The 22,966-nt window shown below is 26.0% G+C and overlaps 2 protein-coding genes across 2 annotated transcripts; one reads left to right on the top strand and one right to left on the bottom strand.

Annotated features, from left to right (window-relative positions):
- Positions 1–1,847: 1,847 nt before the first annotated feature.
- Positions 1,848–5,348, bottom strand: LOC113553428 (tRNA (guanine(10)-N2)-methyltransferase homolog). The gene is made up of 9 exons (XM_026956755.1): positions 5,079–5,348; positions 4,920–4,985; positions 4,532–4,774; positions 4,325–4,459; positions 4,107–4,263; positions 3,110–3,216; positions 2,520–2,661; positions 2,120–2,445; positions 1,848–2,063 (listed from the first exon to the last, which is right to left on the bottom strand). Exons 1-9 carry the CDS (start codon positions 5,136–5,138, stop codon positions 1,899–1,901), a joined length of 1,401 nt encoding a protein of 466 aa, XP_026812556.1. The 5' UTR covers positions 5,139–5,348; the 3' UTR covers positions 1,848–1,898.
- Positions 5,349–5,772: 424 nt separating this feature from the next.
- LOC113552026 (prolyl 4-hydroxylase subunit alpha-1) lies at positions 5,773–21,917 on the top strand. Its single transcript, XM_026954681.1, has 10 exons — positions 5,773–6,002; positions 19,501–19,678; positions 19,771–19,922; positions 20,020–20,190; positions 20,264–20,428; positions 20,495–20,889; positions 20,948–21,172; positions 21,257–21,322; positions 21,401–21,566; positions 21,630–21,917. Exons 2-10 carry the CDS (start codon positions 19,503–19,505, stop codon positions 21,716–21,718), a joined length of 1,605 nt encoding a protein of 534 aa, XP_026810482.1. The 5' UTR covers positions 5,773–6,002; positions 19,501–19,502; the 3' UTR covers positions 21,719–21,917.
- The last annotated feature ends 1,049 nt before the right edge of the window (positions 21,918–22,966 follow it).

The following is a 22,966-nucleotide window of genomic DNA, read 5'->3' as shown; positions in this document are numbered from 1 at the left end:
TTAAATATCTTGACTCAAATGACAAATATCTACCAAATATATTATAACAGGTACTAGACTATACAAATTATATGTGTATATAATATATATATATAAAATGGTTATATGGTTGACGGTTGGATTTTAATCAATTGGTTTTGGTCAATTTAAATAAATAATTGTGGTGATATGTCCTTTGATCCGGTAAATAATGATTTGCAGCAAGCAAACCATGACCAAATATCCAAAATTAAAATCTTCAATAACATAAAACTAGTAGATATAAATGTATAATAATGTACTGTAAAGAGTTAAAATTATAGTTATAAATTTAAAGAATAAACATTATTTAAAATAAATTATAAAATCAAAATAATAATATGATTTAGTCATATAATTTAATTTTTTAACAACATTAACTTGAGAATTTCTACAAAAAAATCTTGATTAAACTTAAAATATTTAAATTTTAAAATTATTTTTTACAACCTTCAAAATTAAATTGGTATAAAAGTAAATTTCAAGAATATGTTAAGTATAAGATTTTTTACTACAATTTTTGATGTTTAAAATAATGTTCATATCTCTTGTTGACTTTCATTAAATTATAAATATAAATAGACCTATACATGATTACAATTTTTTTTTTTGCTTTAAATTGGGATATATTAAAAAAAAAGTATTTACAACATTTTACATAACAAGAATTCAAAATCTTTTTTTTTAATGAATAACTATTTAAACTTATATCTATAATTAATGGAATGATTCACTTAGCATGCTTATATTGCCTTTTTCTTTAAAAATTCAGTAATAAAAATATGGTTTTCAAATTTTTAAATATACTTAAAGACCATATTTTAAAATTTTTTTTATATTCTATGAAAGGTGTCCTGTAGAAAAACAAACTTCTGTTTTTTAAATGACTCTTTTTCCTTTTCACTTGTTAATTATTTAGCAAAAAATTTTTCTGAAAATATTACATCAAAATTCAAATGAGTAGTTTTAATTATTTGACTTAGTGTTTTATGGATAATAGGTCTATAGAAAACGTTTAAGAAAATAGGTGCTTTGGTATTTTGAAAATTGTCAGATTATAATAAAAACAAGATCTGATATTAAATTTAAATTTTACTTAAATATTTTTAGGGACTTTTATCTTTAATACTAATATTTTAATAACTAAAAAACTATTCAATCAAATTTTAAATCAGGTATATTGAAATTTAAAAAAAAAATTACTTTCTAAATTATATACAATAAAAAGGAAGTTTTTATTTGAAAAATAGAAGTATACTAGAAATATTTAGAGTGATAAAAAACATATATTAAGAATTAGAGAATTCAGTAATTCACTATTAAAAAGTATTAAAAATGAAAAAATTGCTTGGTGATCATCCTGTGTATATAAAATATAAAAACAACTCAACTTGTTATTGATGTGATGCATATTATGTAAAGGATTATTTTATGAAGATAGTTACTAAATTATTATCTATTTTATTATACATTAATTAAATAATTTAATTTATTTGTTGTATAGAATTTGAGTAAACATAGAAAATAATTTTAAAAAAAATATTGAGTTGTATTTTATGAACTATTTATATTTAGTTCTGGTTCATTTGATAACAGTTATTTTGCAAGATTAAATGATGTGGAACCATACTTATTTTAATCATGAGAAAAATAATGTATGTATGATAAAATATACAACAATAGTAATATTTTCAAATTCTCAGTAAAAAAAAATAGTCTGGTTGATCAAAATAATATACCTATTATATTAATAATTACTTGAATATCTTTTGATCAAATGCCAATTGTTGTAAATTAAGTTTTAAAATATTAATAACTAATAAAAAGTATTATCTTTATATTATTCTTTATTTACTGATCATTTAATTTACAATTTAAACTTATTTCACATTAACATTATTTAATTTTGCAAACCAAATTTCTTTATTCTTGGCAGCCTCTGCTTTTTTTTGCTTTCGTGTAAGACGATGTTCATCTCCATGAGTGAAATATTTTTCTCTAAAAGTACTAGCAGATGGTATTGCAGAACTACATTCCTCGTTATCCTGGAATAAAAATAAAATGAGTATTTATTTATTTCTGTTTAGTATCTTTATTTTACTTGAGGTGTTTTAATTTTTTCATAAATCAAAAGCCGCCTAGCTGTGAATGTGGTCAACACCTGTTCACAGTTTCCTATTAATTTAAAACAACTATGCCTAGCCATTTGGGCATCATTGTAATCTTGTCGAAATACAGGTACCCAAAATAACAATCTTCCATGTAACTTAAGGTGTTTGGAAGAAAACCACATAAGATCTTTGATAATTTCATTTAATCCATATTCTACTTTGGATGGGAAATGTACAGGAGATCCTTCCTTTTTAAGAATAGGTAAAGATTCTTTAGAGCCTATTCGTTCAGTTGGTTCTCTAATTCCATATGGAGCTATAGACAAAAAAAAAATGTATTATTTTTAATCTATTGTTAATCATTAACTATTTTAATGCATTTTATATTACGATCTGCTAAGATACAGTCAAATTCTATATCATTGCGCCAAAATGGTAAAGCTGAATCAGCAACAATTACATCAATATATTTATCAAGACAAGAATATTGTATCATATTAGCTTCAATACTTTCATCTTTTCTAGCTATATGCTGAAAATAAAAATAAAAATAAATAAATTATACTAAGTATATAGAATAAATATAATACCAAAATAGTATGGATGGATCAGGTCATAAATTTTCTCAAACTATTTGAACTTTAGTTTTAAAAATATAACCATAGTAAATTTTAGAATATAATAGAAGTAAAACAGTAGAACAAAAAAATTGAATTCGTTTTCATACTTATATAAAGTAAACTTTATAAATGGTTCCACTATTAAAACTTAAATTTTTATTGGATTTCTAACAGTTTGAGAATTTGAAAAATTAAAAAACCCATTTCTAAATATACATAAAAGATGTTAGTTATAGTCATATTACATAAATAGAAAAGATTTAAATTAGGCACAAGAAACAAATGACTATTTAATAATACTAAACTCATAAAATCTAATTAAAAATCATGTAAAAATATATAATGTTAAATATTTATTACTCTTGTCTGCTTTCTTGTAGGCCTTGTACGCCCATGTAGCATTAAGAAGTCAATATCTGTTCCAATTACATGGCCGCCAAATTTTGCAGCAGCAACTAACAATGAACCTTAAAAAAAATATGTACTTTAAATAAAGTAAATACATTTAAATATTATTCTTACATTTGTGTAAGTATGCCTGTCTTACGTGATATAACAAACTAAGTATTTACATTGATTTACGTACAATATTAACTTATTTATTACTATTCAATGTTTTAATGTACATTTTTATTATATAATAATAAAAAATATTGTGACTAATTTTCAAAATGAACTAATGGATGAAAAGATCCTTATCATAACAACATATATTAATAGATTTAAATTTAACCAGTGCTCGACTTGGAAAAATTTAAGTAGGGGGACTTTGTTACTTTTAAAAAAAGAGCGTCCCCATCACTTGTTAAACGTTACTGAGCAATGGGGGCTACGCCCTCACACCCCCCTATATCTCTCTTTAAATCATATGAAAAATATTTATAAATAATCAAACTAAAAAAAAATTACTGTAAATATTATATTGTATATTTTAGTTATAACTAATATTATAACAAACTCAAAACTAACTAAATAAAAAACTATTCATTTTAACTATTTATTTAAATAGTTCCATAATTTATTATAAGACGTATATTCTAGGATGCAATAGTAGTTAGAACAAATAAAATGGAGAACAAATATTTTGTGGCACAATTTGTAGTGATGATTTAAGATAATTAATTAAATAATAATAATAAATATCTTAATAATTATTAAATCTATAGTAAGAAAAATTATTACGATGTTATCACGTACATTTTGATAAAAATTAAGAATGATGCAGACGATGCAGTGTCCCCTGCTTTCCCTTTAAAAATAAAAGTAGGGGTACGCTAAAATTTCTGAAAAATTAGTTGGGGTACTCCGTCCCCCCCCAAATCGAACACTGAATTTAACTAAATGTTAAGACACATACCACTTCCAACAAATGGATCCAATACTAAGTCACCATTAGAAACTTTTCCTAAATTTGCCATTAATAAAGAAAGCTGTGGATCCATACTAGTATTGCCAATAAATTTGCGTTTTTTTAATGACAACTCGTGTATTAATGGGCGTCCGCTTTCTGATACCTACAATAACAATATTAATCAATTTTAAAAATTAAATAAAAACATACTATAATACACTTACTACTCGGCCAAAAAATGTACGTAAAGGATTTTCTGGTACAATTGTTGGGTCTAAACCGTAATATTCAATAAATTGAAATATAACATCTGGATTTTTAAGATCCACGTGTCCTTGAAATGGCATATAACTGAATGACTAGTGGAACAAGATAACATCATCAAACCACCTAGATTAAATGTGAAATGTGAAATGTTTAAATTGGTTTACTTCTATACGTTCAAGTTTTTCTTCCTGTGTTTGTGAATTACAAAATAAATCTACATCTACTTTGAATGATTTTGATTTATATGGTTCAAGTAAACCATTTAAACATTTTTCTTTTAGTGATGCATGAAGTCTTGGTACAGTTGGTTCATCAGCCCATAACTGTATAGCACGTCTCATAGTTACTGAACGAGCAGACAATTTTTGTACAGCCTCTTCTGATGGTAACTCAACCAAATACCATGGCTAATGGATGAAAAGAAAAAAACTATTTTAGAATCTTACTTAATATTATTGTCTCAAGTAATTTAAACTTTTTAAAATTGAAAATAAAAATTTCAATTGATTAATCAGGTAAGTTAGTTGGTAAATGATCACAAATCGTTCTTACTTTATCAGACGGAGGTTCAAGCCATTTTATTGGTATTTTCAGTACAGAAGCAATAGATTCAATTTCCTATAAGTAACCAGTTACAAATTAAATATACCTATTTAAAACTAGAATCTACAATATAGTTGTGGTTGTTTATGATATCCTCAAAAATCTTACGTGTAACCGGAAAGATACATGCTCATGAGCGAACCAAAGTAAATATTGTACACGCTTCATGTGAACGACTTAATTACACAGTTGAAGTATGAAAACAAAGAACAAAACAACTCTGTCATCAGTCACCACGGCTAGTAGAGGAACATTAGGTAGTAGTTGATGATTAGTGACGAGTTCAATAATAACAATTTATTATAATTTATAAATTATAGCAACATAAAAATAATGTTATTTAAATATTTATGGTAGAATTTCAGGAGACACGAGAACGTGTTGCTTTTCTTTTAAATGTTATCACGATATTTTATCTTTTCCGTGATAACGAACCATGCTTGGATCGGAAATACATCGATGGCGATAGTGTATATGGTGAAAAATCGCAGCTTATAAAATTACACTCTAATGTATTAATGTTATTATTATCGTAACTTTTGACTTCCGAGTAGAAAATATTAATAAATTATTGCGATGGTCATCGAGCCGATCAATGATTAATGCATTATTTCTTGCGGCCGTCTCAGTGTATAGCCGGACCGCAAAAACATCAGTCTTCGTCTCCGCATCGATCGATAATTTGTGGTATCGACGACAATATTATGTAGCTCACCCAAATAATAATAATAATAATAATACACGTTCAGCGATAACCACTAACGATCGTAAAATTGATCAGTCAATTCAGTCGTTGTCACAGTCTGGTGTTGATTACGCGGTCCTTCCTTGACGTTATTTCCCCATCGACGTATATAATTTCCGATTCGGTTATACTCCTCCTCCGACATCCGGCCACAGATTCCAGAGTCCAGTGCATCACCAGTCAGTTAAGTCCTGGATCGCGTCCGGCACACGTTCACCCGCTCCGCTGGCACCAAACGCTTTTCGACACATCTCCGCAGTCCGAAAGTTAAACTCCACGTATTTGCAGTAAGCACGTCTAAACAAAATCGCATTTATGAATGGTCGGGCCGATTGCTCTCCTGTAGGAAAACAACCGCGATCGACTCCGTTTATAGGTACTATTAAGATCACCTCGATAGTCTGGTAGGTAGGTACAGTTATATAAATCGCGGGTTTTGGACCGTTGTACAGACAATTTCCCAAAGCAGATTATACTTTTTATGAAAGTCCAGAGGCACTGGTTTAAACGTTTTTTATGTTTTCATGCTTTGGGATATATTCTTGAATTTAGATAAGGTACTAATATTATTTTATCTATTATAATGCGTGGTTGAGCGTAGTTTGCAATGTTAACAACAATTTTAAGCAGTAGAAAAAAAATGTTGCGTTGTTGATAGGTACTTACAGTAAAATATATTTGTTTTATGATACATTCATAATTTTAATTAAATACATATTTACATTTTATATTCATATACAAGGCGTCCTGCGAGGATTTACCCATTGCGATATCTCCTGAAGTAATGGAGATATCATAATTCTGGTTTTTTAATAAGATTCACAAGGACAAGAACTACTAATATTTCATGTTTTAATTTATTTTTATGTTTTGGTAAAAAAGTTAAAAAATGTATTTTTTTATTTAATTATTTAAAAATAAAATTAAAGAGAGCCATTTTGTAGAGTTTTTTTTTTCTGAAAATATTGACGTTTTAACATTTTAATTTCATCAATTTCCTGGTTTTTAATATTTTTTCTAGTTTCGAAAAAACTGCGAAATTATTATTATGTTTATGTCTTGCCAAAAAATGGGACAAGATTATAATATCGAAACATTAAATTAGGTATTTAAATTTCGGACTATGCCATACTCAAATTACCAACAAGTCATAAAATATTAACTATTAGGTATTTATACGTTTGCGGACAAAACACCTTTGTTTACTAAATTCAAAACAAAATACATTTGTTTTATCTATTTATTATAATTATTATAATATAACCGTATTTAATACTAGGTATAACAAAAATGTACATATTGATATTTTGTACAATAGTTATTAACTTTATTTAAAACTTTAACAATTTTGAAGAAATAAAATATGTTTATTGCGAGCCACACCAAAACCCGTTTGCCAGCCATACGAGCACGCGGGTCCATGTTTGATACAATGATACTACTATGGCACTATCGTATTAAATAATTCGCAGTTTTTTCGAAACTAGAAAAAATATTAAAAATCAGGAAATTTATGAAATTAAAATGTTAAAACGTCAATATTTTCAGAAAAAAAACTTTACAAAATGGCTATCTTCAATTTTTTTTTTTTTAAATAATTAAATAAAAAAATACATTTTTAAACTTTTTTACCAAAACATAAAAATAAATTAAAACATGAAATTTTTGTAGTTCTTGTCCTTGTGAATCTTATTAAAAAAACCAGAATTATGATATCTCCATTATTTCAGGAGATATCGCAATGGGTAAATCCTCGCGGGACACCCTGTATTTAGCTATACTGCCAATGAAGTCGTATGTATACCACAGACGTTATCAGAATATATATATATTAGTATATTTACTATTTAGAGATTCCTTCTATAGTGTTATAACTAAAAATATTTCATTTAATCTAAATATGTTAAAATGTTTTATCTAAATTATATTATAAATTCTGTTTTGTTATACAATAATAAATTTTAAAATTACAAGTATTCGTCTTCGTCTATTCTTTTTTTTTTCTTAACTAGGTATAGAGAGATTAAAGCATTTTGTTTAAAAAAATATTGAGGTAAAAGTTTTTATTGAAAAAGGTGGACAAGTGGGTACCGCTGGATTGTACTCTATAGTATATTAGTCTGTACAGTATAGATATTGAGTGGGTCAATGTAATGGATATGTTAAATTTGTATTCAATGATATATCATTGTTTATACGAAAAAAGATGCTGAGGGGAAACGGTCATGTTTTTTTGATATTGTTACTACATAGGTAAAGTTTTTTTTACTTCTATTGTGTGTAGGTATAATTGTATAAAGTATAATAATATAATGCCTAAACGTTTTTATGTCCTATCAAATAATTAAGCATTCATAGTTGTTACTACCTAGGTAAAGTTTTTTTACTTCTATTGTATGTAGGTATAATTGTATAAAGTATAATAATATAATGCCTAAACTTTTTTATGTCCTATCAAATAATTAAGCATTCATAGTTTTTTAATTTTGTGCAAACGTCAACTTAAAATGGCTGTAAAAAAATTATGCATTTATATTTTTTTGATTTTTGGTTTTAGTATGAAGTACTCATGAGGATTTGTGTATTAAATGTTCAAGCTTTTTGTTTAAGCAAAATAAAAGAATTAATAAACATTTGTAAAAAACCTAAAAAAGAAAAAATGGAAAATTTCAAATGTCCATAAATAGATTAAAAAGTATCAAAATATTATAAAAAAAAGATATCATGTATAGAAATTTATCGTTTAAGTATTTGGTAAAAATTTCAACTTCGAAATAGCTACAGTTACTTGTTTACGAGTTTTAAAATTAGTTATTTTGAAAAGTATTTGGAAATTAGACCCGTCTTACTAAACGGAACCACCCTCAAAGTTGAAAACCAAAACATATCGATTACTTTACAAATATAATATAACAACCCAAATTCGTCACTGTATCTATCATGTACACATACCAATTAGAAAAAAAAAATGCATTATTGTGAAATCAATAATACATAATTATTATCGCTCCGCTCAGAATATATAGATTTGAATAAAAATGTGTGTTAAACTAAATATTTTTAAAATATTATGGCCAAAATCTTAATATGTTTTAATATACCTTTATATACTATAAACTTGCTGTTAGATTTACGAAAAGTTCGATTTGAAAAAGTCCGGGTACATTTTTCCAGGACGAAAAAAAATTTGAAAAATACAAATTATTCAATTCACAAAATTCCAAAAATTAAAATAAATATTATATGATAAATATTAATATTTATAATAAATTACTTTGTTAAGCAATTATTCATACAATTGCCTAAACTATTTAAAAATTCTTGAAAATTTTCATCAATTATTATTATTATTATTATTATTATTATTTTTATTATTATTATTTTTTCAATTATTACTCATTTTGTACAAATGTTGTGATTTTATATTTTTTTCCGATTTAAGTTTTATTTCCTTGTTTTTTACTTTATTAGTAAATTTTAATTGTTGTTGGAATTGTTATTGTCAGACCAAAAAAATATATCTAAACCTTTTGTCTATCAGTAAAATAATAAACAGTAAAAATAGTGAAATCCAGACTTTTTGACTGTCATATATATAAAATTGTGATTTATCCCTATTAACAAAAATTGTCTGGATGTGGAATGTGTGAAGGACGAAGGTGTAAATAGAGAAAAGTAGGCTTAGTATAACTAATTTCGTTCAGGCGCGAATTGGCAATATAGGTGTCGAGAAGGGTTAAAACTTAATTTCTTAAAAAAATCATGAAAAATAAGTATAAAAACAAAATACATGCCACATATTTTGTTGGAGTGTTTCCTTTATAGTGTTATCAATGTTCTCACCTATGTATATTTATACATGGATTTGCATTTGCATATTGCAATGTCTAAATATAGCTGTTTCCCGATAAAGTTAGACGATGACTGGTCCTTAATGATAAAACGTGCGCAGTTCGCTATGCCATGGTGTTGCATGTTTATGGCTATATACGAGTATATTGAGTATAATAACCATTTCTATAATAGGTAGGTAATATTTCATTAACAAACAAACACTTAATACTATGCATTTATTCTTCTAATTCCAAATAATTAATTAAATAATTGTAACTTTGTTTAACGATGCGTTACGACACGGTGCAGTTGTATTGTGTGAACTACACTCCCTTCTCTACGTGCTCGTAGACAAATTTAAACATGAGGTCTGATGCCGTTCGATGTAGCTTGAATTACAATTTAAGTGTTTAAATCTGGATAAATAATGAGACTCATCCAGTGTTTGCAATTTATTTTTATAACTGTGTTAAATAAGGATTAGCCCTACAATTTACAAGTATACTTAGCGATATATAATTTTATAGTTTTATATTTTACTAAATATTATCTCCTCGAAAAAATATGCTAAATTAATATAATTTATCCAATTCTTTTGAATACAACCTACTTGTGTTCATATATTTTAATTGAAAAATTATTATAAATTAAGTGAAATACATTATGATTTATATTATTATAATATGGTTACAATTTACCTGTAACTACATAATCGCTTTTTTATAGTTTATTTGGAGCATAATCTGTTTTTCTATAAAATAAACATATGTTTTATGATCTGTAGTGAAACTCTAGAAAGATAAAATATGATTAGGTCTGTACAGACTTTACAATACAAAGTTAAATTTTTAAATTAATACCCACCGGTAAACCACAAATATACAATACTATGTACAATAAGTACATAATGTACCTATACTGGGCTATACAATAATATACGCATTTGTCTCATCAATCATATCCTTTAACGGCTCAAACCACCTATCGTTTCAGATTAACTGACGTATAAAACTGGAACAATTCATTGTAATAGGTATAATAGACATGCACTTAAGAAACCAGCTTAATATAATTTGGTTAATAGCAAATAAAGAAAAAATTATAAGCAGCCTGAAATATCTTTAAAAGAAACATAATTTACTGCAATGTTACATTATGTTATTATTATAGTTTCGTAATCAACTCTCCAAATCTAAAATGTCTTTAACTCACGAATATATATATTTGAAAAACGTATTTTAAATATTACAGAAAATTCCATAACAGCTAATCAATGATTCAAAATCATTTAAATATGATAAGCTTGTAGGCTAATAGGTGCAGAAAAATCAAAATAATCTAATCTATATCTATCCAAGTAACTTTTTTACTTTTTTACTAAGAAATCTTAATTCATTACCCGTTACGTTTAACAATGAAATAGTTCCATAGGAAAATTAAATAAAATATCTTGGTCTAACTCTGGATAAATTCTTAACCTATGGCACCTTTGCTTAACCTGGAACCAATAAACTCACTATTAGGTATATAAATATTTGATAAATAATAGAACTTACATGGACATACGGTATTCAGTTATGAGGTTCTGTAAAATTATCTATTACTAAATGCTTTAAAAGTTTCGATGTATCTATTTGCGACAGCCGACAAATAACAACCTCTTTTAGGTATTTTACCGACAAAAATCTTCATTAAGACCTAAAATCTAATTTTTATACGGATTTAAATTCTCGTACTAATTATTCACTAACTAAATAATTATCTCCGTTTTACTTCCCAGTAATATAGAAGACTAAAAATACACTGACCTAGAGACCTACTAAAAATAAATATATATATTACAGACAGTTCTATAAATTACAATCATATTTATTATTTTTCTATTTATTAAACTATGAATATATTATTAATTTTACATTTCTTTAAATTAAAAAAAAACACGTAAGTATTAATCACAATTTATAAACTATTGGTGAATTAAAATTTCAAATTTTTCAAACATAGAATTGTAAAAATATTTATTATTTTGAAGTAATAGTATATTAGACAATAGTTCGATATAACAAGATTACTAAGCTGTTTTCTGTTATTTGTAAAATGAATACCGTATTTCGACGAATACCGCGTGTATTTCTTTCTCAAAGAAATTATAGGAAACTACCCTTCTAACATTGTTATAATTTCTAAATCACTAAAAAAAAAAAAAGATTGCCAAAAATTATTAGTAATAGTTAAGTTGTTATAGATAAACACATCAGAATATAATAAAATATAGGTAATCTGAGTATAATAATGAATCTTGAAAAACCAAACATAATTGGTAAGTCGATTTGGTAGTTTCAAAAATAATACATTAATACATTTTTATTTTTATTATTTTGGTTAATATTATTTATCCTCAAATAATGACGTTAGTATTGCGAAAAAAAAATGTTTTTAAATTCATAAAATAATGAAGGTAGGTATACTTGAAATTTGATAAACGTGCTGAACGATAGGTTAAATTGTATGTAATCAGAAAAAAACTAGACATTAAAAATAGAATTTTCAAAAGAATCGTGATCATCGTATCTTAGATAACTAAAGAGAATATCCTGAAAACGATAGGTTTTTTTATTTTAACGATAGAAAGGCATTTGGTTGTTAACACGGTTATCGTGTGTCTCGAATTTCACATTTCACGGGATGGTAATAGGACGTTTTGCCCTTCACGTTCCTGCAAAAAAAATAGTTGCATAATTCAAAAATATATGTATATTGCACGAAAATATTTTGTTCCAAATTTATTTTTTGGATTTGTTTGTCTTGTTTTGTATACTAAAATATTTAAGAATCTTATCCAACTATACGTAAAATGAAAAATGGTTTTTTTGAAATATAATTATATTTATTTTACCATGGTATACATTGAAGATTGAATTGATGACAGTCTTGATAATTAGTGAACTTTATTGATGCTGATCGGCATTTAATTAATTCGATTTGATCTTTACTAAATTTAAATTCATAATTTTGTATGCATGTCACAATATTATGTAGTATTTACTATGGTTCATAATCACATTAATGTTCGTTAATGTACCACCTTAAAAGTATAATTATTCCAATACCGTTCAATTATTGCCGTAGTATTTAGAGGAATTACTTTCATCTGGTTCTTGTATATCTTTTGTAGTGTTTTATGTGGGACAAGGCTTCTGTATTGTTTTGCACATTTTTAAATGCATATACATTGTGTCGAATAGTAAATACAAAAAATGTTAACTTCGGATGAGTAACTGCATATATTATTATTATCATTGATATTAATAACAACATATATCATATGTATATTATGGTACAATATACTTTCTCTTGTAACAGTAGGTATACAATAATATATTATATTATTGTAATACCCATACTATACTATATATACATATATATATACAGTCGACACCCTAAAAATGTGAATACAAACAGATGGATACATTATAATATGATGTTTGAAATGTCGATATAATTATGTATTATGGTTCATGATGAATTTCGTTTTTACAATTGTATTGTAATAAATAATGATGTTTTAGATACGTCTGTACGACTACACGAAATAGGTATACTATATTAGTTTAAAAATACTATCCTGATCTAACCTATCCAATACTGCTTGTAACAAAATTATACACATTTGAATGTGTAGTGTCGTATTGCGATTTAACAATTATGTGTCTGTGATGATATATGGTTAGTTAACATTACCTATTTTTTGATAATTGGTGTTTTATGATAATAAATAATAATATCGTTACTGTGGTTTATACCAATTAATATGGTATTATTTAATTGTCTGAGGGATGAAGTCACATGCTTTCAAAATTCAAGGGTTACGAACTCACTACTTACGAATAAAAAGTATACATTGGAATGTATCCAGTTCACTGCGTGACGTACCGGTTTTCCCTATGGAACTCGTACAAGATGATGTTTTTTTCATGGTCAACTTGTGTATATTTTATAAATGCCAATTCGATATTACTTAATATAAATGTAATAGGCTTCTAGGATAACCTGCATGGCTACATGCGCATGTTTGTATTAGCATATAACTATTAACTAGTATTGTAGATACATTTTAATGTAATCAATTTATAAGATTTAAAAGAAAAAATATTACACCTAGTCTAGAAGTAATAAATAATGTACCTACCTAAACTTTCTTAAAAATAAATTTATGTAAAAAAACTATTAGATATAAAATATTGCTTTTATAATACTTAAGATTATGCGACAGTGCACTATTTGTTTTCTTTCTCTAACCCATGCGCTACGTTGCAGATGTACGTTTAATTTAAATAATATTCAAGTGAATTGACCTATTACTAAACTTACAACTACGGATATTATTTTTAAATTTACGTTGGATTTTCACGATATTTAATTTTTTATACGCTAATATTATGAATATGTACAATATTATGGTTTAAAAATATTCGTACATCGCAAAAAAAGCAAACATACCAACACATATATAATATTCTTAATTATAAGTTTGATAATAGATCAATCACTCTCAAATTAATGTTTTTCAACGCAAGATCGGTTTTACTGAACGAAAATTGAGTATGTTGTGTGTGGACTAAACAGAAAAAATAAATAGTGCACTGAAATCTTCTCTAAAGATTATTTTTTAACCCACTCATATAGATTAAAATTAGATACAGTATAAAAATATATTTTCTTAAAGTAGTATATAATACATTAATATTATTTTATTAAACTTGAGATTTTACGTTATACATTTCTTATAAATATAAGAATTATATCCAGATTATTTTTAAATTTTAGTTAAGTGACATAAATGTACCGCATAAATACAAATATACAGAATATAAATGTAAATATTTATAAACTGCAAATTTTTCTGTTTTTGAATTGATTTTGTTAAATGTGTGAAACAAAAATTTTTTAAATAATTTGTACGAATGACAATGTGACATAAAGTTTAAGTATAAAATATATACACAATGTGATATTAATAAATGGTCTGTAGTTCCGTACATGTCGTCAACCGTCAGTGATTATTTTTTACCCAGTGGCAATTGGCCAGAACAATACTGTATAATATTATGTTAATTGAAATGGGTGGGACCTTTAGTAGACGGATTCTTCGGCATATATAAATATTAATTTTTCTAAACTCATTGGTCCTCAAATGTGTGGATCTTCATTATGGTCGATTAAATTATAGATTAAATGCATTTGTTGTATATTGATGTACTTACTACATCATTAGTTCTTAGTTTCTTACTATATACTTAATATATAATAAAAGTATAGAATATCAGATAATAATAGATTATAGGTACATTTGTTATGTAATATGGAACAGTAGCACATAAATACATAATACCTTATCGTTTTAATTAAAAATACCATTTGACTTGTTTTTAAAAATTTGATTATTTAAATGCTTATTATATTTGTATTATATTTCAAAGTAAAAAAAAAAAACAAGCCAAATTAAAGAATGAAAAATTAATTATAATATATTTATTGATTTATGCTTATTGCTGTATATATATTTCCCAATAAAAAGAGTATCAGAAATCGTAGGTATACCTACTGATAATGTATATATGTTATTTTTAATTCCTAATTAAGATTTGGCTATTAAAAATTTGGTGTCTATATTTCTAACCAATTCTAAACTATTTTTTTTTTTAATATTTAATATTTATATTTATCATTTTATTATACGAATATTTTTCCATCTTTTAATTTCTCAATCAATCTACAAAAACGCATTATCGTTCAAATTAAATAAATAATAGGATAATATTGTAACTATTATTGGATATATTATACATGTACAAAAAAATAAAACAATAAAAATTAAATTAAATTACAATGATTTATTTTCAATTAAATACGTAATTCATAATAAATTTAAAACCATATGCACCGCCGTACTGTGTTTCGACGTTCTAAACAATTTCAATTAAATGAAAGTACGACAACTGTACTGCTATATTTAAGGATAGAATCTAATCTATTACTACCATAAACTTCTGTAGATGCTTAATCAAAAAAAGAATTAAAAGGTGGCAGGTGCCACTAAACCTGTGGTTAATCACCGCGGTTTCATAGGCTTGACCTATACACTGATTACGTCTTAATTCTATCCCAGTTATCGTAAAATGAAGGGAACTATGATATTGATTAGCTGTTGTTAATAAAGTTTCACATTGACGTATTTTATAATGAACATTAATATATAGAATTGTAAGCATCAAGTGAAATTCTATGAACATTAACCGAATAGTTAGGACTTAAGGTGATATTAACAATTAACATTACTTTATTATTTTTATAAAATATTAATGAATTGAACAGATTATAAAAAATTAGTGTATTATTTAAAGAAAAAAACATTAGTCAAAAAATGAAAGCGAAATAACAACTTTTTAATTCAAAAGACTTCAAACTTCATGAAGTCAAAAATTCAAAGATTGAAAAATTAGTATCTTATTACTTATTACCGTTAATATACTTCTAATAATTTCAATACTACCTAAAAACGTTTAGTAAATAATGTGTTTAGCTTTAAATAAAATTATTTTTATAACCTAATCTGCTGAGCCGCTGAGGTCGGATATTGTTAATGATAATAATCAATTATATAATTCAGTAATTGTCTGAAAAATTATGCATTGTTAATAATTATTAATTAATATTACGTCTTCAATAATTGGTTTTTATCAATGACAGTAACATATTATATATTATACTTATTATTATTCCAACTTTTTATAAATATTATCTAAATAATTTATCATAATTTATAGCTATTATGTAAGTTACACACTTACACGCAAAAGTAGAATTATTTTTGGAAGTATTCATGTATCTTATGTATATGCAGTAAATACAGCTATACAATTATTATGATGAAGTTATCAACTTTTTTACTTACTTTTTTTTCATTTTTTTATGATATTTCTAATTTTATCAAATAAAAATCAAACTGTGAGAACAAATATATCCCACGAATAAATTATTTAATATGATTGATCTATAATAAAATTATACAAAAATATAATTAAACATTTTAAACCCGTAAAGTTGTAATACAAATCTAATTCGGGGATAAATGTTTTGTATTTATTCTTTTTCATTTGAATTTGGCATTGATTTTTTTTAAGATAGAATATACTAACTTTTTTGTACAATCATCTTTCTTAATAATCATTTTACTGAATTTATTCGGTGAATAATATAAGTAATGGTTTACTAACGTGTTAAAAGTGAAAATATAATCTCTATTATAGCCACAGGCACAAGATGTCACGATCGCAATGTAAGGTCATCCAGGTATTGCATGAGGTTAGGTTAATAACAATGTGGTATGGCGTATGGCGCGTATGCGAACAAGTCCTCAACGTGATAATATTATTGTCCTTATAGTGGTTCGTGAATAAGTAATAACGGTTTAATATTGTTTTGTAAAAAAGTTATTGTTTTACGATAATATTTCGTTTTCAAAATAAATTAAATACAATGTACTATATTTAAATAGTATAATAGTATATGTCTGTATAAATTATTTAACTTTTTCATGGCTCATATTATAATATGTATAAATATTTAATCCATCCAGGCGGATCCAAAATATATCCGGAGGCTGTGAAAATACGGAGAAATTAAATATCTACTTTTATTGATACCAAAGTTATTATGATGTACCTATACGTTGTAACATTATATTGTTTATGGACATATTCTTTTTGTGTATGTACATACTAACATACTACATAAATTAAGATAAGCTGCACTATAGCACTATTAGCACTACGGTCGCTTCTGTTTATTTTTTATTCAATGACGTTTCCATTACACAGCAAGATTTTCAATTCCTATTCGAGAATAAGTAGTTATAGTTATATTTAATTCAATTACAATCTAAATTTCTTTATCATTAGAGTTTGAAAATCGAATTTTTATCTAAATTAAAATTAACTACCGCATTGTATGTCATATTAAGTAATCAGTAGTTAATTAGTTGAAATTTAGGTTTCAAGTTAAAGGAAAAAATTTAAATATAATATTATATTATTATATTATTATATTATTATAATAATATATTAAAATAAACTTCAAAAAAAAAATTATTATGTATTAATATTTAAATCTTTTATGTTTATTATATCTATACTTGATCGATAACATGCGGTCCTCTATTATGAATTATTGTAGGTACCTATGGTGTTGGTGTACCTATACTATATATGTTTAAGCAATGTATAGTTTAATTCACAATACTTATATTTTTAATATTTACTGTATTATATTTAAATGTCCATGTACTCACTACTCACCTATACGGTTTTTTATACCTTATACATAAACTATTGATATTTGATCAACATTCGTTTAGAAAGTAAAATAACTAAATATTAATGGTTGTTTGTTGAATCTAAAAATATTAATAATTTTTCTTACAACCATCGGATGTTAACAATATTTATCTATACATATATCAATAATAAATATTCACGAGATTAGTTCATATTAAACACTTGGTATATATGTTTTTTCTTATCTTCGCGAGTATATATAGTGATTATTTTTACGTGTTCGTCTATTATAATGTTAGTTTTAATAAAATACTGATGTTATGTAAAACTTTTATCTCTCACTCTCTACACATGTGTTTTATCTATAGGAACTAGGAAGTAATGCACTAATGCTACATCCTTTCAACCAATGCCCCTATTTTTAATATATGCTATATTTTTTAATTGTTTAATTCAATTAACAATAGAAATAGAATAGAATTAAATTGAATTGATGACTGTGGCGGTGTATTAATTTGACTGATTTACTAGTTTCCGAATATTTAAATGGTTCTATAATTATATCACATTATAACATGAAATATCAAGTACCTATGTATAGTTTAAAACATTTAGCCATGACTTATAGGTAACTTTACCAAATGACTGGTTTATTTCATTATCTTAATAGGCATTGTCAATTTTTTTCATACGTACAATTGTATTTCATTCACATAAAAACATTATGTATCTATTCAGTAATTCAGTTAATACTCGTGAATATGACGACGAATGACCATTATAAATAGTATAATATTAATAAGAGAATGTATAATGGCTAGTTATCACTGTTCAGTATATCACTTGTATACATTGTCGCACAATAATCGTTATATTAGTATATCACAGATTTTCTAAGCAGTGAGAATTGACATCTAGAAAAGCTAAAAGCAAAAGCAAAAAAATCCATTGTAATTATATAATCAGTAAACAATATAATATAGTACAATAAGTTTAAAGTTTAATTTTAATTGTTTAAATAATAAAATAATATTTGATAAATTATCTTCATTGAAAAAGATTACCTATAGGTACTCATTATGAAAATTGCAGTTAATGTATAGTTACATAAGTACCGATAAAAATGATGTAGTATGTTATTTACGAAAATACTAACATGACAAAGTGAGTTTTGTTCGTTAAAAAATCATTTTGTATATATCGCTTAAATTTTAAATCTATAAATTCGACCAAATACATTTTCTTTTTATATATTATACTTTATGAAATTATTAAAATTTCTAATAATATATTTTAGGTTACTTAAAATATAAATAAAAATTAAATTTCTAACCGGTTAATTTTATTATTTAACGTATATAAAAAAAAATTATGCTGTAATTTATATTTTAAGCTTGAGGGGCACCTTTGGATTCTCGCTGATATTGGGTCCGGTTTTCCTGTATAGTTGTTGTACCTATATGTACTTATGACTTACTTATACCAATTACAGCGTATTCATTGTATTAGTTCTAGAACTGGTTTATTCTCTAGATTATATTTTTAAATTTTAAACTGTTAATTAAATTGAAATTAATGCGTGTTGTTAAAATTGTATTTTTTTATATTTTTTTAGGAATGCCCCCTATATGGGTGGCATTGCCATTATGTTTGGTCCTATGTACACCTCTACAAGGCGAAGTGTACACAGCACTCTCCGAACTGGAAGAGCTGTTGGATACCGAATCTGTTCTTTTAAAAACTCTGCACCAATACATTACCGACCAAGAACATCGAATAGCAGTATTAAAAAAGTATTGGAAATTATTCCCAATTAAATTGATAGTTAAATATTTAAGAATAAAACTAAATACGAATAATTATTTCATTATTTTTTTGTTTCTAGACATGCTTTGGATTACGAAAAAGAACATTCAATTGCAGCCAAAGATGTAACTAATTATCTATCAAATCCTATCAATGATTATTTATTGGTAAAACGATTAACTAGCGACTGGCATAAAACAGAAAAATTGATGCAAGATCCATACTATGAAAGTAAGTTCATAATTATTAATTATAGTCAAATAAACAATTATGAAGTGTAAATATTACAAATATTTAATTAATCTTTTCTTAAACTGTACAATTTTAGCTGCTATGAAAAATTTGACTCAATATCGTGAACTTCTAAAGTTCCCTACAGATGAAGATTTAACCGGCGCGGCCACTGCGCTTATTAGATTGCAAGACACGTATAAACTCGACACGGCATCAGTTGCCAGGGGAGAGTTGAACGGCATTCAATACAGTACTCAACTATCAGGTAAATGATTTACTCAATTTCACAAATACAATTTATATAGGTATTTAAAATTATTAATAGTCGATTTTTTTAGCTGGTGACTGTTTTGAACTCGGCCGCCAGTCATATAATGGCTATGATTTTTATCATACAGAATTGTGGATGAATGAAGCTTTAAGAAGGCACGAACAAGAGAGATCTAATGTGACAGTTCGTTGGGAAATCTTGGAGTATCTTGCATATTCTACTTTTATGCAAGGTAAATTATAAAACATTTTATTGTAATCGATGTATTCAATTTAAACAACTGTTTGATTTATTGCAGGAAATTTAAAAAAAGCATTAGATTTAACTATTGAATTGTTAGCGATACTTCCAAATCACGAACGTGCATTGGGCAATCTAGCATATTACGAAGCTGCAATAAAAAATGGAACAACTGAAATCGATAAAAGTGAACAATCTTCAAAAGTTACTACTGCAACGTTAGATCCCGAAGAACGAGAGCGATATCACATGCTGTGTAGAAATGAAAACTTAATGTCAGTCCAAATTAGTTCCCAACTTCGATGTCGTTACACAAACAACAATAGAAATCCTCGTTTATTAATTGCTCCACTCAAAGAAGAAGAAGCTTATTTCAGTCCGCGAATAATTCTTTATCGAGATGTCTTGTACGATAATGAAATAGAAGTAATCAAGCGCATGGCTCAGCCTCGAGTAAGTTATTTTTTATAACTTAAAATTAATAAATTATTAATTTAACTTTATATTATAGCTCAAAAGGGCCACTGTTCAAAATTATAAGACTGGTGAATTAGAATTCGCTGATTACCGAATTAGCAAATCGGCTTGGTTAAAAGAACACGAAGATGTTGTGGTAGCAAATGTTGCCAAAAGAGTTGAAGTGATGACAGGCCTTACAACAGAAACAGCTGAGGAACTTCAAGTTGTTAACTATGGAGTTGGCGGACATTATGATCCACATTATGATTTTGCTAGAGTATGTATACAATGATTATTATTAGTTATTAATTAAAAATGATATGCATTTTCAATTAAAAATAAGAACATTTTAATTATTTAGTCTGAAGAAACCAATGCATTCAAGTCGTTAGGAACCGGAAATAGAATCGCTACTGTTTTATTTTATGTAAGGAATTTACATTAAGACTACTTATAATTATCTAGTCATGTGAATGTTACATTTTTAATTACCATTTAATTACAGATGAGTGATGTTGCTCAAGGAGGCGCTACTGTGTTCCCTTGGCTAGGCGTAGCACTACAACCTGTAAAAGGAACAGCTGCTGTATGGTTTAATTTATATCCAAGCGGAAATGGGGATCTGAGAACTAGGCACGCTGCATGTCCTGTACTTCAAGGCTCAAAATGGGGTATTTTATTTAACAAAATTTAAATGCATTTTATATTGATATTTATGTTATATTTTTGCCTAGTGTGTAATAAATGGCTACATGAAATGGGACAAGAGTTTAGAAGACCATGTGATCCTAAAGAGAATATACAGGAAACGATTAGCAGATAATTTTGGAAATATTATTTAACTTCTTTCATATAAGTTGGTTTTTAAATGATTTGTCATCTTATTTAACAACAATCAATATTAAACTTTTGTACTATATCGTATTTAAAATACCTTTTTCAACATTGTGATAAATGTTTCTTTCATAACTATTATTGATCTTATAATATTTTTAAGTAGTCGAAATAAATATTTTTGATATATAAATATTGTTTATTAATTACTATTTATCATAAAGTTTTAATCACAAAATTGTACAGTAGCTGTTGAGACTCGAGTGTACATCGTCATTAAATAAACCAGTGCAACACAGTGGCTCTTAAAATGTGCGTTACATTGTCTTTTTAGGGTTGCTGTGCCGCTGACTGTTATCTGGTCTACTCGTAAAGATCATATATTTGATAAACGACTGAAAAAAGAGTGGCATGGAGAAATTCTCAATTCCAAAAATATACCACAAGTTGAAATAAATTGGGAACTGCTAGTACAGGCGTCTCCTATAGGGTCCTACTTATCATGCATATGCAGGCATGATCTGCGAAATTTAAAACACTAAAATACAATTTCATATTAGTTTTATTTATTTGATAAAAAAAAAATTGTTATTTATTTCTAATAAAGATTGATTTAATTAATAAACATATAACATATTTATAAGTTTAAACTTATTTCGAAATCTGGGGGTCATATCCCCCAAACTCTAACCTATTTTTTGGAGGGGTATTGTCTGTAATCCCTTCAGTCCCTCCACACATCCACAGGATACGGCACTATTGTACACGACCTGCATATGAGGTATGGACACACCTATGATAATATATGTAGTAGGTAGCAAAAAATTACAAGTTCCTGTAACACTAATTAATTTTTTTAGAATTAAACCAAAATAACTAAAATTTCCAATTTCCAATTTTTCTTAAAATAGTTGTAAGAATATTGTTTAAGAAACCTTAAAACATTTGCAAACTTTTTAACCAAGCATAACATTTTTTAGCAACATTAATAATTGAATAAAAATTAAAAATATTCGAAATTACATATTTGTAATATGCTTACGATAAATTGATATAGATAATTTTAAAATTGCATCAAATATAAAGAAAAAGATCATTTAAATAAATACTGGAATGTTTCAAGTTTCTATAACTAATATTTTTTGAAATAGAACTAAATAATAACAATTTTTTAAAGAGAAATTGTTAACTTATATTTGAATATCAAATATTATAACTAAGAAGCGGAATGAGCGGA

The sequence above is a fragment of the Rhopalosiphum maidis genome, chromosome 2, assembly GCF_003676215.2.
Source record: "Rhopalosiphum maidis isolate BTI-1 chromosome 2, ASM367621v3, whole genome shotgun sequence".
In the NCBI taxonomy this organism is placed as follows: Eukaryota; Metazoa; Arthropoda; class Insecta; order Hemiptera; family Aphididae; genus Rhopalosiphum; species Rhopalosiphum maidis.
Note: the sequence above shows the minus strand (reverse complement) of the source record. Positions and strands in the feature narration are given on the sequence as shown.

Bases quoted from the DNA above. Each gene is read 5' to 3' on its own strand.
- LOC113552026 (XM_026954681.1), top strand. From the start codon at position 19,503: ATGCCCCCTATATGGGTGGCATTGCCATTATGTTTGGTCCTATGTACA. The intron at 19,923-20,019 runs GTAAGTTCATAA...GTACAATTTTAG, and splicing joins GCAAGATCCATACTATGAAA to CTGCTATGAAAAATTTGACT. The intron at 20,429-20,494 runs GTAAATTATAAA...GATTTATTGCAG, and splicing joins ATATTCTACTTTTATGCAAG to GAAATTTAAAAAAAGCATTA.
- LOC113553428 (XM_026956755.1), bottom strand. From the start codon at position 5,138: ATGAAGCGTGTACAATATTTACTTTGGTTCGCTCATGAGCATGTATCT. The intron at 4,986-5,078 runs GTAAGATTTTTG...GGTTACTTATAG, and splicing joins ATGTATCTTTCCGGTTACAC to GAAATTGAATCTATTGCTTC. The intron at 4,460-4,531 runs GTAAACCAATTT...TTGTTCCACTAG, and splicing joins AAAAACTTGAACGTATAGAA to TCATTCAGTTATATGCCATT.